This window comes from Erythranthe guttata, chromosome 8 (assembly GCF_056151865.1).
Source record: "Erythranthe guttata isolate IM_541 chromosome 8, IM_541, whole genome shotgun sequence".
In the NCBI taxonomy this organism is placed as follows: domain Eukaryota; kingdom Viridiplantae; phylum Streptophyta; class Magnoliopsida; order Lamiales; family Phrymaceae; genus Erythranthe; species Erythranthe guttata.
Window position 1 is genome coordinate 23910084 of NC_142540.1, and position 12383 is coordinate 23922466.

General features: G+C 32.4%; 2 protein-coding genes across 3 annotated transcripts; one reads left to right on the plus strand and one right to left on the minus strand.

The window, feature by feature from the left end:
- The first annotated feature begins 462 nt into the window (after nt 1-462).
- Nucleotides 463-5839, plus strand: LOC105965123 (senescence-associated family protein). 2 transcript variants are annotated; one of them, XM_012989642.2, is made up of 13 exons: nt 463-762; nt 1705-2083; nt 2192-2290; nt 2386-2459; nt 2655-2731; nt 2832-2903; nt 3440-3508; nt 3612-3658; nt 3753-3870; nt 4191-4259; nt 4376-4479; nt 4581-4656; nt 5421-5839. In XM_012989642.2, the coding sequence occupies exons 2-13, from the start codon at nt 1824-1826 to the stop codon at nt 5595-5597; spliced, it is 1242 nt and encodes a 413-aa protein (XP_012845096.2). In that variant the 5' UTR covers nt 463-762; nt 1705-1823; the 3' UTR covers nt 5598-5839. The 2 variants fall into 2 exon arrangements, with proteins under 2 accessions (XP_012845096.2, XP_012845097.2); XM_012989643.2 differs by having other exon boundaries at nt 559-762; nt 3753-3840.
- Nucleotides 5840-7529: 1690 nt separating this feature from the next.
- LOC105965024 (protein RSI-1) lies at nt 7530-8725 on the minus strand. The gene is made up of 3 exons (XM_012989534.2): nt 8562-8725; nt 8406-8430; nt 7530-7899 (listed from the first exon to the last, which is right to left on the minus strand). The coding sequence occupies exons 1-3, from the start codon at nt 8646-8648 to the stop codon at nt 7718-7720; spliced, it is 294 nt and encodes a 97-aa protein (XP_012844988.1). The 5' UTR covers nt 8649-8725; the 3' UTR covers nt 7530-7717.
- Between the last annotated feature and the right edge of the window lie 3658 nt (nt 8726-12383).

A 12383-nucleotide genomic window follows, 5' to 3' on the forward strand; every position in this document is an offset into this window, starting at 1 on the left:
ATACAATTATTATAATCATTTTATAGTTTTATTTATATTTATATGTTTACAGTTAGCAATATTATAATAACTTGCTTTGCCCAAATTGTTAGTATTCTTATAAACCATTCGGGCAACCCAGCTCCGACCCCGAACCTTGCCTTTTTTCTGAATTTACACATTAAATTTGAGTGGACCCCAATGGGTCCTCGGATCGGGTCCCCTAGTCCGGGTCCTCGGGTCGACCAGTCGAGTATCTGGTCCACAAAAATGCAAACTCGGGTCCGGGTCCGGGTCCACTTAGGTTGGGTCCAGGGTGGGGCGGGTTCGGGCCCAACCCAGGCCGTGGCCGTGTCTAACTCGAACTACCCAACTAGAATAATCCGACATCAAATATATATATATATATATATATATATATATATATATATATATATATATATATATATATATATATATATATATATATAGAGGATTGAAATTGAATAGGTGAGGTACATTGAAGATGTGGTGAAATATGTGCCACTAGTACATGAAAGCCAATGTAGATGGTCCTTCGTCTATAGTGATGGCAAACCTGCCAAAATTGCAACTAACCTTATTTCCCCTTGGTTATTCTTTGTTGGGTAGTGTTGGCAATTGAGGGGCCACAACCCCCGTTTGTGGTTGCAATCAATTCAATCTTTTCATGGCCCCCCCTCTTATTCTCTCTCTCTCTCTCACTCCTCTCTGATATTATTTTCTCTCAGCTCTCTCTCTCTCCTCTTTCTTGACCTAACCCAGGTGAGTGTTCTCTTACTTCTCAGCTCTCATGTTCCTCAATCTGGGCTTCTTCATTTTTCATATTTTCTTTCTCCAATTCGCAAATTGAACGGTTTTTTTTTTTAACTGTAAATTATAAATAAATGTCTTGATAATGATCATTTTTAATCATTTGCTTGCTTTAAATTGCTCGTTCTCTGTGTGTGTGTATGTGTGTTTTGGTGTACATGAATCAAGACTTGGTATAAACAGCATAGTGCAAATACTTGCTGGTTTTAATGATTCCCTATTGATTATACTTTCATCTGTCAAAATTCAGATTACAGAACTTCTTCACTAACATATTAGTTGATTTTTTTTTTTTTTTTTTTTTTTTTCAACGAAATAAATGTAATAATAATAAGGGTAAATTAGGGTCACCCCTGAGCTAAGGTCAAACTACGAAAAAAATCCATTCTATTTGGGTAATTACAACCATCCCTCATCTATGAATCGTCTTACACTTCTATTTTTATGGTATCAAATTCAATATAATCTTCTAGATTATGTGAAATGTTCTCTAGTTTGTACTCGGTTTGTGCAATAATCTAGTTTCTGATGCACGACAATCTGATATTTACAAGTCAATAGACACATCTTATAATCATCTTGTTTCAAAATGTGGAGCTCCGATGGGATAAAATATGTACAAACTGAAGAATATTCCACGTAATCTAGAAGATTTCATTAAATTTGACACCGGAAGGACGGATGCGTAAGAAGATTCATGGTTCAAGATTCATAGTTCAGGGATGATTGTAATTACCCAAATATGAGTTTTTTTTTTGTAATTTGACCTCACCTCAGGGGTGGCTGGTAATTTACCCTAGTAATAAACATCATCTAATGTTATCCATTTCAGTTTTGTGGAAAGCATACTCCTGAAATCTCATCTTGATAATCTTGTGTTTATTCGACACGCAGCGTCCAGATTTCGGGCAAAATGCTAGCCTAGCCTGTTCGCTCTAACAGTTTGATCGTCTCTCCTCTCTTTTTACGGAAAGCCACACTGCAACGGGGAGCTTCTTGCCGGAGCCACATTCATGGCGAAAGCAAACGGAGTCGTTTACTCATCGGTGAAATCTCCGCAGCACCCTAAGCTATACTCTACGCACCACTGTGCTAACAATTACAAGAAAGCCCCTGCTCATTGCTCGATGTCGAAACTCAAGTTTTCCACAAAGGGGTTTTGGATTTCGGGTGGAAAATTAGACAGTCCCGTTGCACCTCGAAGGTGTTCGGTGAAATGTCAGTCCACAGAAAGACAAAATAATACGGAAACTAAAGAGCGTGTGCGACATAGGTGAAAATAAATAAATAAATTATTTTTTGTTCTAATACTTCCGATTTCGATTTCTTGAATGTGATAGTTGATTTGGATAATGTAATACTTTCGTCGTATTTGCATCAGCTCTAAACGAGGTGGATTAGCTGAAGCTTGCAGATTTGTTTCGAGTGATGCGAAATTCGTGAACGAAAGGGCTAAAAACGACATTGTACTTCTCTCACGGTAAAAATTGTAAATTTTAATTAATTGCTCATACTAATGAATAATGCTATTAAATTTGAGAATTAGTTGTTAATGGTTTTGCATTTCTTGAGCAGAGGCTTAATGATGCTGGACGCCCGTGCGCGACAAGATGTTGCGTTTCTCGGTACAACGTTTCTCAAGCTCGATGGTAAAAATCTTCTTTATCACTATATATATATATATATATATATATATATATATATATATATATATATATATATATATATATATATATATATATATATATATATTATATCAGTAGACGACAAATTCAAACGAATCTGAATTAATAAATTTTAGTGATGCTTATTGTTTTCTTGCTGTCGTTTTTGTTCGGTAATAGCACGTGCAAGGGAAGATACTGAAAAAATCGATTACAATGTAAAGAAACGAGCTGAAAGGCTTCATCATGTTGCTATGGTAAGGGATGATTTTTTTTTTTTTTTTTTTTTTTTAAAGATAAGGAATACCGAAATTAAATTGCTCCCTACTGTTACTGATCATTTTTTTCTTTTTTTAGATTCTGAAAAATATTGCCGAATCGAAGTTGAAAAGTGCAGCTGACAAACACTGGAGTGACGGTGCGTTAGAGGTGAGTGATGGTGCTACAAAGCTATCTCGTGTGTGTGTTTGTGTGTTTTTTGATATAAAAAAGAATTTGAGACATAATAGCATTTTTGCCGTCAATTATGAAGCCTAGGGTGGTAAACGAGCCGAGCCGGCTCGCGAACTCGACGAGCCGGCTTGACAAAGGCTCGAACTCGAGCTCACGAGTTCGAGCTTCGGACGAGCTCGAGCTCGAGCCCAATTTTAGTTGTTCAACACCTCGCAACAGCCCAATTAAAAAAAATATAACTACAGTTCACTATTTATTTTATATTTTTTTTCATTTTACTATAAATAATTTTTAATAAAAAATTAAATGATTTTAATAAAAAATAAATAATAATAATAAAAAAAAAAAAAACCTAACCGAGCTCGAGCTCGGCTCGTTCACACCCCTTGAAGTCCTTTGAGTTTCAGAAGAGTCGGTTTTGTACCACTACTGCATTTGAGAAATCGAACACTTTAAGATAAACGTGCACTAATTTAATTCCACGAGAACTAAATTAATTCGTTCTTGTTTAGGCTGATTTGAAGCGAGCTGACTTTGCTGCCAAACAACGCGCAATGGAAGATTCTGTGATGGCATTGGAGGTAATTTTCTTTATCCAACCGTCATTTCTTTGGTTACGAATAATTCTGTTTTCATTTATTTTCGATAATGATTTAAGAATTTCCGTTTGTCGGAATATTGCAGCTTGTCAAAAACCTTCATGATATGATGGTGACGAAAATGGACAAATTGTATGTTTTTTAGCCACTCGACTATTTAACGACTATTTCCTAAAAATCAAGTTAATTATTATTATTAATGTTTCTTTTTTTAATTTCTGCACAGGAAAAAAGATTCTACAAACACGAGCGAGGCATCGAGGCATATAACACTTGAAAAGAACGGAAAAACTCTTGATTTTATTCACGGAGAGGTATCTACCGATCGTATTAATGCAATTCAGGTTTGTTTTGGATGCATTTGTATATATTTAGATAGATTGTAGGGCAAATTACGGCAATGCCCCTGAGGTAAGGTCAAATTACGAAAATACCCTCATCTTTACACATCCACCCTTACAAAGTCAAATTTACAAAGGAGGGGTTTTTTTTGCAAGACAATACATAGTTGAGGGGGTGGTTGTAATTACTCAAACATTAGTTTTTTTTTTTCTTCGTAATTTGACCTTATCCCAGGGGGGTCGGTCGTAATTTGCCTTAGATTGTAATAAAAGTGAGAAAAAAAATAATAATTTCGAACCATTTTTTTTAATAAAAAATGTAGGATGCTTATTTGAGCATAGCTTCTGCGCTTTCGGAAGCTGATGGAATCGACTACACCGATCCGGAAGAGGTATGAATCAAATGAATACATATCTTAATTATTAATTACGACTACGTATCACACAATTTTGATTTTGTGTTTATTTTAATATTTTTATTTTATTTTATTTTATTTTACTCGTGCAGCTTGAGTTGGTCGTGTCAGCTCTTATCGATCTCGACGCAATGGATGGTAAAAGTAGTGTATCTCTATTGGCAGAGTGTTCTAGTTCTCCTGATGTCAGCACCAGGTATATTCTACTTTTTTGGTTCGATCGATTTAAGGCCTCGTTTGGTTGACGAGATATTTATTTATTAATTTTCCGATTTTTTTTGTACGATTAATGAGCAGGAGAGCACTAGCTAACGCGTTATCAACTGCTCCATCAATGTGGACTCTTGGAAATGCCGGCATGGGAGCTCTACAGGTACACAACTTTTTAGCCCCCCGTTTATTTATTTATTTATTTATTCGGCACCCCCTGTATTTACTATAATTGTCGAACAATCCTTAAAATTCATTTAATTAGCATAAAACCCCCCGATTATCGGTAATCAAAGGCATATACGGTACCTCTTGTAGCTCATTGTTTGTGGGGAACTGCCTAAAAAACTATAACATAAGTGGATTTATGCTAATAAAAATAACAATTTTTTTTTTAAATAAGGGTAAATTACAACCACCCCTGAGGTATGGTCAATTTACGAAAAAGCCGCTCTTGTTTGGATAATTACATCTACCCCTCAACTATGATTTTTTCTTACAATTCCACCCTTATGCTGTCAAATTCAACATAATCATTTAAATTTCGTGGAATGTGCTCTAATTTGTACTCGTTTTGTGTAAAAATACAGTTTCTGATGCACCACAATATGATATATATACAAGCCAAAAAACACATTATGATCATCTTGCTTCAAAATGTGGAGTTCGAATGGGATAAAACGGGTACAAAAGTGATAATATTCCATATAATCTCGAAGATTCTACTAAATTTGAAACCGCAAGGGTGAACGTGTAAGAAGATTTATAGCTGAGGGGGTGGTTGTAATTACCCAAACATGACGGGGGTTTTCGTAATTTGACCATTCCTCAGGGGTGGTTGTAATTTACCCTTTAAATAATAATGTAAGAAATCGATGTTTTCGCAATTAAACAAAATTTAAAGTTTAAAAATATATGCTTTGGCAGAGACTGGCTGAAGATAGCAACCCTGCAATAGCGGAAGCAGCGGCTAAAACGATCAATGAATTAAAGAAACAATGGGAGATCGAGGAAGGTGACAGCTGGCGGTTCATGATGAATCAAACCGTACGACCAGAAGTAAACGAAGACGACGACGACGAAGAAGATAGTGGGACCGAATAGGAATTGAATCGATATATAGTTTGGTTATGTAGATAGGATTTGGAACCCCATTTTTAGGTTCTATTCTCTAATTAACTAATCCATCTTTGTATTCTCTATCTAATGTGATACAAATGTTTGTTCTACTCTTGCTTTTGTATCAAGTAATCATCGACGTCTATGAAATAAAACAAAGACGAGAACTACTTGTTCGGACATTGTTAAGGTTTTTTTCGACGAATACTATATTTTAGTTTGTTTGATCTTCGGTGTTTTTTATATTGCTCGTTCGTATCTAAAAACATATGAGTAAATCCTTGTGTTTTGTAATTCAATATTAATAATCCATTCAGTAAGAGTGATTTAATCGGTGGAGTAAAGAGAGGGCAATGTTTAATGCTTCGGGTTCGATTTCTCTTATCAATGTTTATGGATTAAAAGTCCATTTATTGTTATCACATTGAAGTTTTTAGGTAGAGAGACATTTTTGAAGTAGTAATAAATAATTGCTTCTTTTCACTTTTGCATTAAAAAAAAAAATCAATAAATATTGTTTGATTTTGATAAATCGCATAAAAAAGCTAAAATAACCTTCATTATTGAATAATTTATAAGAAAATTATGATTAGAGTTGAATTAATTAGGTTAAAGTAGAAAAATATAAATCTAATACAGTATTGAAAATTTTAAAGACCTAACAATGTAAAACAAAAATATTTTTTGAAAGTGATAGTTATTATAAAATAAATGGAGTAACATAGTTTAATATTCCATAGAGATTTTTTGAAATTTAAGATATATTCAATGATTTGAGTGGAAGACCAACTCATGAATGTTGACTATTTAACACTATTTTATAACTCTTAATTTTTTTTTTTTTTTACCCGACGAGTGAAAGGGGAGTTAGATCATGATATATATGATTATTTACACTGAATCAATTTAGGTCATAAATTTGATTAAATAACTATCCACTAAGCATATATGTATATGGGTGTGTGTGATTATTATATATAGATCTACGGGTCACATCATCCAGTATAAATAACTAAGTGTAACATCTAATTTCCCCAAATAAAACCACAACTTTTCTTTATGTTTTTGAAGAGTGAACCAATAACTGAATTATTCCATTCTAGTGCAACGGTTTGCTAATCACACGAGAAATATAAATTAATAATATGTCCAATTGAACCAACCTAATGGACTTACAATTTATTTACCTACTGGGCCACGAGCCCAATATTAAAAACCATTATCATCGAGACCCAGTCACCTTCAAATAAGGTTTGGGCACAACAATCTCAACTTATGTATAAATAACGATATAATTCATTTATTAAAGGTACGTCATATTATCTGAATAATACGACAATTCATATTCTCTCAACTATTTTTACAATCCGCACGTCTGACTTGAGCGTCGGAGGGGTTTCTGCCGGATCAACCCCCGGCCTAATTCACGTGTTCTATGTTCGCAGGTATCTCAGAGTCATTTAGCACGTGAGCAGTGATCCACTTTGCTCTCCCAGCTCCCTCTATCTCAACTACTTAAGGTGATCTATTTATAGCATCATCAATTATGTTAAATTTATTATATACCACGAGTTCAACATAGAAAGTGCCGCCAGGAGAATCTAATACTTCGTTCTAACTATTTTAGAGCAAAAAGTTATTTAATATAGAGGATACAATTAAAGTAAGGCAAAATTATGGCCACTCTCCTGAGATAAGTCTAAATTTCGAAAAAATCTCTCATGTTTTGATAATTACAATCATTCCCTTAATTATATACTGTTTTATGAAAAAAAAACCCTTCATTCAGTAGATTATACTGACACCAGACGTGTAAGACAATGCATAAGGATTTTTTTTTTTCTTTTTTATAATTTAAGCATACATCGGCCGTGATTTGCCTCTTGAAATATTATCATTTTAAACTTGTTCAAAAGATTGAACTACAAGTTGCATCACATGGTTTACATTTATTATGAAAGGAAGAAAATATTACAAGCCAATCCACAAACAAGATTACTACATTAATTTCTGTTCTCCTCCTACATTTTTTTTTCATAAGAAAAACAATAATTAAATATTGTCGTAAATATGAATGAAGAAAATAACTATAATGCAATTGCATTTCAAGGGCACTTGGGGCGGCCTTCTTTGGTCTTCCAAACGTTGTAGCAAGGGCATGTTTGTTTGTTGCCATATGTGCCAGGTGGCACGCATAGACACTTGGCGCAGCATTTCAAGCAGTACAGCATACACGGCTTCTTGTGTGACGTGGCAGAACACCTGTACGTACACCGTGGCTTGCAGTCTGTTTACATATATATATATATAAATTCAAATTAATATTTATGTTTTCATTCTTACTTCCGATCCAGTGTTTCTCAACGTGTGTATCATCAGTTATTTACGAGCAATTAGCACAGACCCCCATGTGTTATTTCGAAATTGCAAAAAACCCCTCGTTGTAAAAAAATTTAGCACATAACCTCATATATTGTGTTTTATTTGTACGCAACCCTTGTATCAAATTTTGTTGTCACTTGGATGAAAAAACAAAATTACCCTTATATTTTTAATAATATTTATTTAAAAAAAATACAAATACAGAATATAAATACATTAGAAAAAAATAAATTATCTCCACCATCAGCAAAAAAGACTAGTAAAAAGGAAGTTAAATATATTAATAATGTTTTTAACTTAAAGGGTATTTGAGTCTTTTTACGTCAAAGAATACATTGTCAGTTGCATATAAGGGTAGTGTAGTGTTTACAAAATTGCAATTAAAATACTATTATGTTAATGTAACCGTACCTTGAGGACGAAGGCGATTGTATCCCTGTGAAAATGGAGACACCATAAGTTAGAACAAATAACAATGTAACAATGGAGAATAGAAGAAGAAAACAATTATTGATTTACTGCAGTAGAAATTAATTAAAATTAACTTTTTTCCCCAAAATAAATTACCTCAGCCACATTAGATAAAGTAACCATGATAACAATAGCGAAAACCAGCAAAAGACTACTAGTAGAGGTGTATGAACGTGCCGCCATCTCTCTCTCTCTCTCTAGAAATCTTCTCTCTCTAGATTGAAATATTTATGAATGGTATATGAATTAATGAATAATGGAAGTGTGAATATTTATAGGGAAATTATTTTTGGGGAGAAGATTAGAGGGAGAGAGCATTGTTTGAGGCGTTGATTTAGGGCAAAAATTAAATCAAGAAGCAAAGTCCATAAATGTGATGCGGAAACGACGCCGCGTTTGTTGTGCTTTGATTTGCTATTATTGCATTTCTTGGCCCTTCTTCTTTTTTTAATTACTTTTTGGGCATGTTACTTATGACCTTATTTCTTTGGCTTCCTAATCATGAATAGTGGAATCGTAATCCATTAGCAACCTTTTTTTCATCAACATTATTAATATAAGCATTAAATTTGCCGGCAATTTGCTAAACACATTTGAATACTCCCTCCGTTTCAATTTAATTGTTGTTTTTTAGCTTTGCACAAATATTAAGAATTTCATTAAATGTGTCTTGATTTTAGGAAAATTATATGATTTTAGACTAAAATAACCTTACCTTATAATTAATAAGAGAGAGAAATTAGTTAAAGAAAGAGTGTTGGCAAATATTGATAATGGTATAAACTGGAAATTAAATAATTAATGAAGTGTTGGAAATTTAAAGTGACAGATAATATGAAATAAAAAAAAAATTCTCCAAAGTGCTGATATTATGGAACGGAGGGAGTACTAATATGCTTTTAAATCAGAACTATATTTTCGGAGTTTGCTAAAATCATTCGCGCAACTTAGATTGCTTAGAGATGAAATGGTAATTTTATACTGAAAAAAAAAATGATATTTCTTCCACTATTTCGCCTCTCCCTGTTAGTCCCATGTTGTCGGACGTCTAATTTCCGCCACAACTTCATTGGAAAAATGTTGTTTTTATCTGAGATGTCTATTTTGAGTCCAAATTCTTTAACTAAGCTGTTAATTTTCAGTATAAATTATATATTTTCTGTGTGAACTCTCCAAATAAGTTCTATTTTCAGTATATGTTGTCCAACTAAGCTGCCACAAAAAACTTTTAGCAAATTCAAATATTCGGACTGACACTTAGCTATACGAAATATTTTTAAGGGTATATTAATCAATTTTCTCCTTAAATATGGGTAAATCTGTATAACATTTCCTGACCTATTTGTTGGTGGTGGGATAATCGTTTGCCCCTTTTAAAAGTAGAAAAAAATTATCACAATCTTTAGTACCAAAATTATATTACTATGATATTCAAATATTTAGTAAAGTATTTCAATTTGCCAGATTTGCATACCATGGTGCAATCTTTTGATAGATGGGAAAAAGAGATGATGCTGAAAAATTGACCCCTTTTAAGTATTATAAAAATGTTGGTCTACTTTGGTTGTTAGTTTATTTTCTTTTAGATGTATGTTTTATTTTTAAATCATTTATCTACTTACTCAATATTTGATATCTTGCAAATTCTCGTTTCCAGAACACCCATTCCCTGGTTCGATAGGTTTTGATATAGAAAAATATAAATTATGGTGACTCAACTGCTCGTTAAGATACTAGGTCTGGGCCTGGTACAATTAATATCTTAATCTACGGGAAGCGCAATTGATTTCTCTTGCACATAATTTTATCAATTTTATAAACTTTTGGAAGAAAAAATAATAATTGAATTTAATATTGTAGTGTCCATGTGGGTATGCACATGAGGTAACATGGCCAAATATTGAGTGTAATGGATTTATAAGTACGGATGTCAAACCGTTGAACTGGAACATATGATTGATAATTAGTTGATAGTTAATATTAAATTGCGGTTTATAGATCCTATAACATGTGATCAGATGCACCATTTATATATATATATATATATATATATATATATATATATATATATATATATATGGGATTATTAGTAAAAAACTCTCAATACATTAGGATATATTAGAGGGGATTCACTTCCTTTTACTTTATTAGTGATAACTCCACATATCATAATTAAATCTAATATTTTATTAAATTATTAATTGTTATGCCCCATATTACCCCACATCTATTCAAATTAACCTAATTATTTCTAGGTTTCAACCTATTATTTTATTTCTCTTTTCACTCTCTCTTAGCCTCCTTTTTCTCTCTCTTCACACAGATATACATCTTCCACAAATTCGCCTCAGCCGACGTCGCCACCGCCCCCACCATCTCCAATTTCACAGCGCCGTCGCCACTACAACATCGGAACCTTGCGACAAATCTGGTTGTAGATCCCTCTCTATCGTCACTGCTCGTCTCCGACTCTGAATCTGCGATCCCGCCGCCGCTACAATTCTCGATGATCTAGAGAGGCAATACGACTTCATCGACAGTAGATCAATTGTCTCCGCCGTCGTCTACTCTCTCCCATCGGCGTTCCTACCTCCACCGCCGCAAAAAGAAGGCGGTCTCCACCCATGGAATTCTCTCGTCAAGGACGGTGTTAGGGTTTTCGGTAGAGAAAATGACGAGACTACACAACGGCGCTAGGGTTGATATTGCGTCTGAAATTTCAATAGAGACCACCGCCAACATTATTTGATTGTTGTAGTTCTTCTTCTCTGATTTTTTTTAAACCCAATTCTCGAATTTCAATTTTCTTAGTTGGAGATTTTGGTTAAATTCTTATATTGAAGGCTAATTTTGTGTTCAATCAATAGTATAATGAATGTTTGTTTTTGTTGAAATTGTGTTGATGATATTTACAGATATATAGTTGTTTTCGTACAGTAATAAAGTTGTTTTCGTACGTACAACAATATAGTTGTTTTTACTACCTTTTAGTTGATATTAATAAATAGTTAATTTAACAAATAGTTGATTTTGACAAATGAGAGTTGTTGGAGATATATAGTTGTTTTAATCATAATTGTTTTAATAACAATTGTTTAATATAGTTGTTTTTAACCGTAGTTGTTTAAATAATAGTTGTTTTATTGAAATATAGTTGTTTTAACTGAAGACAAAAAATATTTTTTAAAAATATAATAAAAAGTTATTAAAAATATTTTTTTTAAATAAGAAATAAATAAAAAAAACGAAAATTAAAATTAAAATATAAAAATAAAAAATGCATCAAAGTATGGTATAATAGGTAGTAAATAGAGCAATGGTAAATTTGAGAATAAAAAAAAGATGGGTCTCTCACTAATAAAGGAAAAGGAGCAAGATCCATGCTCATTAAAATAATGCTAAAGGGAGTTCTCACTAATAGCCCATATATATATATATATATATATATATATATATATATATATATATATATATATATATATATATATATATATATATATATATATATATATATATATATATATATATATATATATATATATATATATATGTATATATGCCAAACACCCTCCATTCAAAAATTTACTTCATGTTCATGATAAATCCTTTATTTGTAAATGTTATTTGACATAAATCCAATGGGCCTGAAAAACAATATATGCCCCACTAATTATTAATTAGTATTATTATTCAAATTAAAAAAAATTATACACATAATCTAAAACCAAATATTCTCCAAAAATTATACCCACAAATCACGCTACAGATTTATGCCCAAAATAATGCTCCCAAATCAATTCTAAAAATCTCATTTTTATTTCTTTTCTTATTTTCGATTTCTTCATAAGAAAATTTTGATTTTGTTTTTAAAAAAGTCTAATTTTCATTTTTTTTAATTTTTAATTTTTATTTTTTATA

Coding starts and splice junctions, on each gene's coding strand:
- LOC105965024 (XM_012989534.2), bottom strand. CDS start 8,648: ATGGCGGCACGTTCATACACCTCTACTAGTAGTCTTTTGCTGGTTTTC. Junction 8,431..8,561: donor CTTTATCTAATGTGGCTGAG/GTAATTTATTTT, acceptor CCATTTTCACAG/GGATACAATCGCCTTCGTCC. Junction 7,900..8,405: donor CAATCGCCTTCGTCCTCAAG/GTACGGTTACAT, acceptor ATATGTAAACAG/ACTGCAAGCCACGGTGTACG.
- LOC105965123 (XM_012989642.2), top strand. CDS start 1,824: ATGGCGAAAGCAAACGGAGTCGTTTACTCATCGGTGAAATCTCCGCAG. Junction 2,460..2,654: donor AACGTTTCTCAAGCTCGATG/GTAAAAATCTTC, acceptor GTTCGGTAATAG/CACGTGCAAGGGAAGATACT. Junction 3,509..3,611: donor ATTCTGTGATGGCATTGGAG/GTAATTTTCTTT, acceptor GGAATATTGCAG/CTTGTCAAAAACCTTCATGA.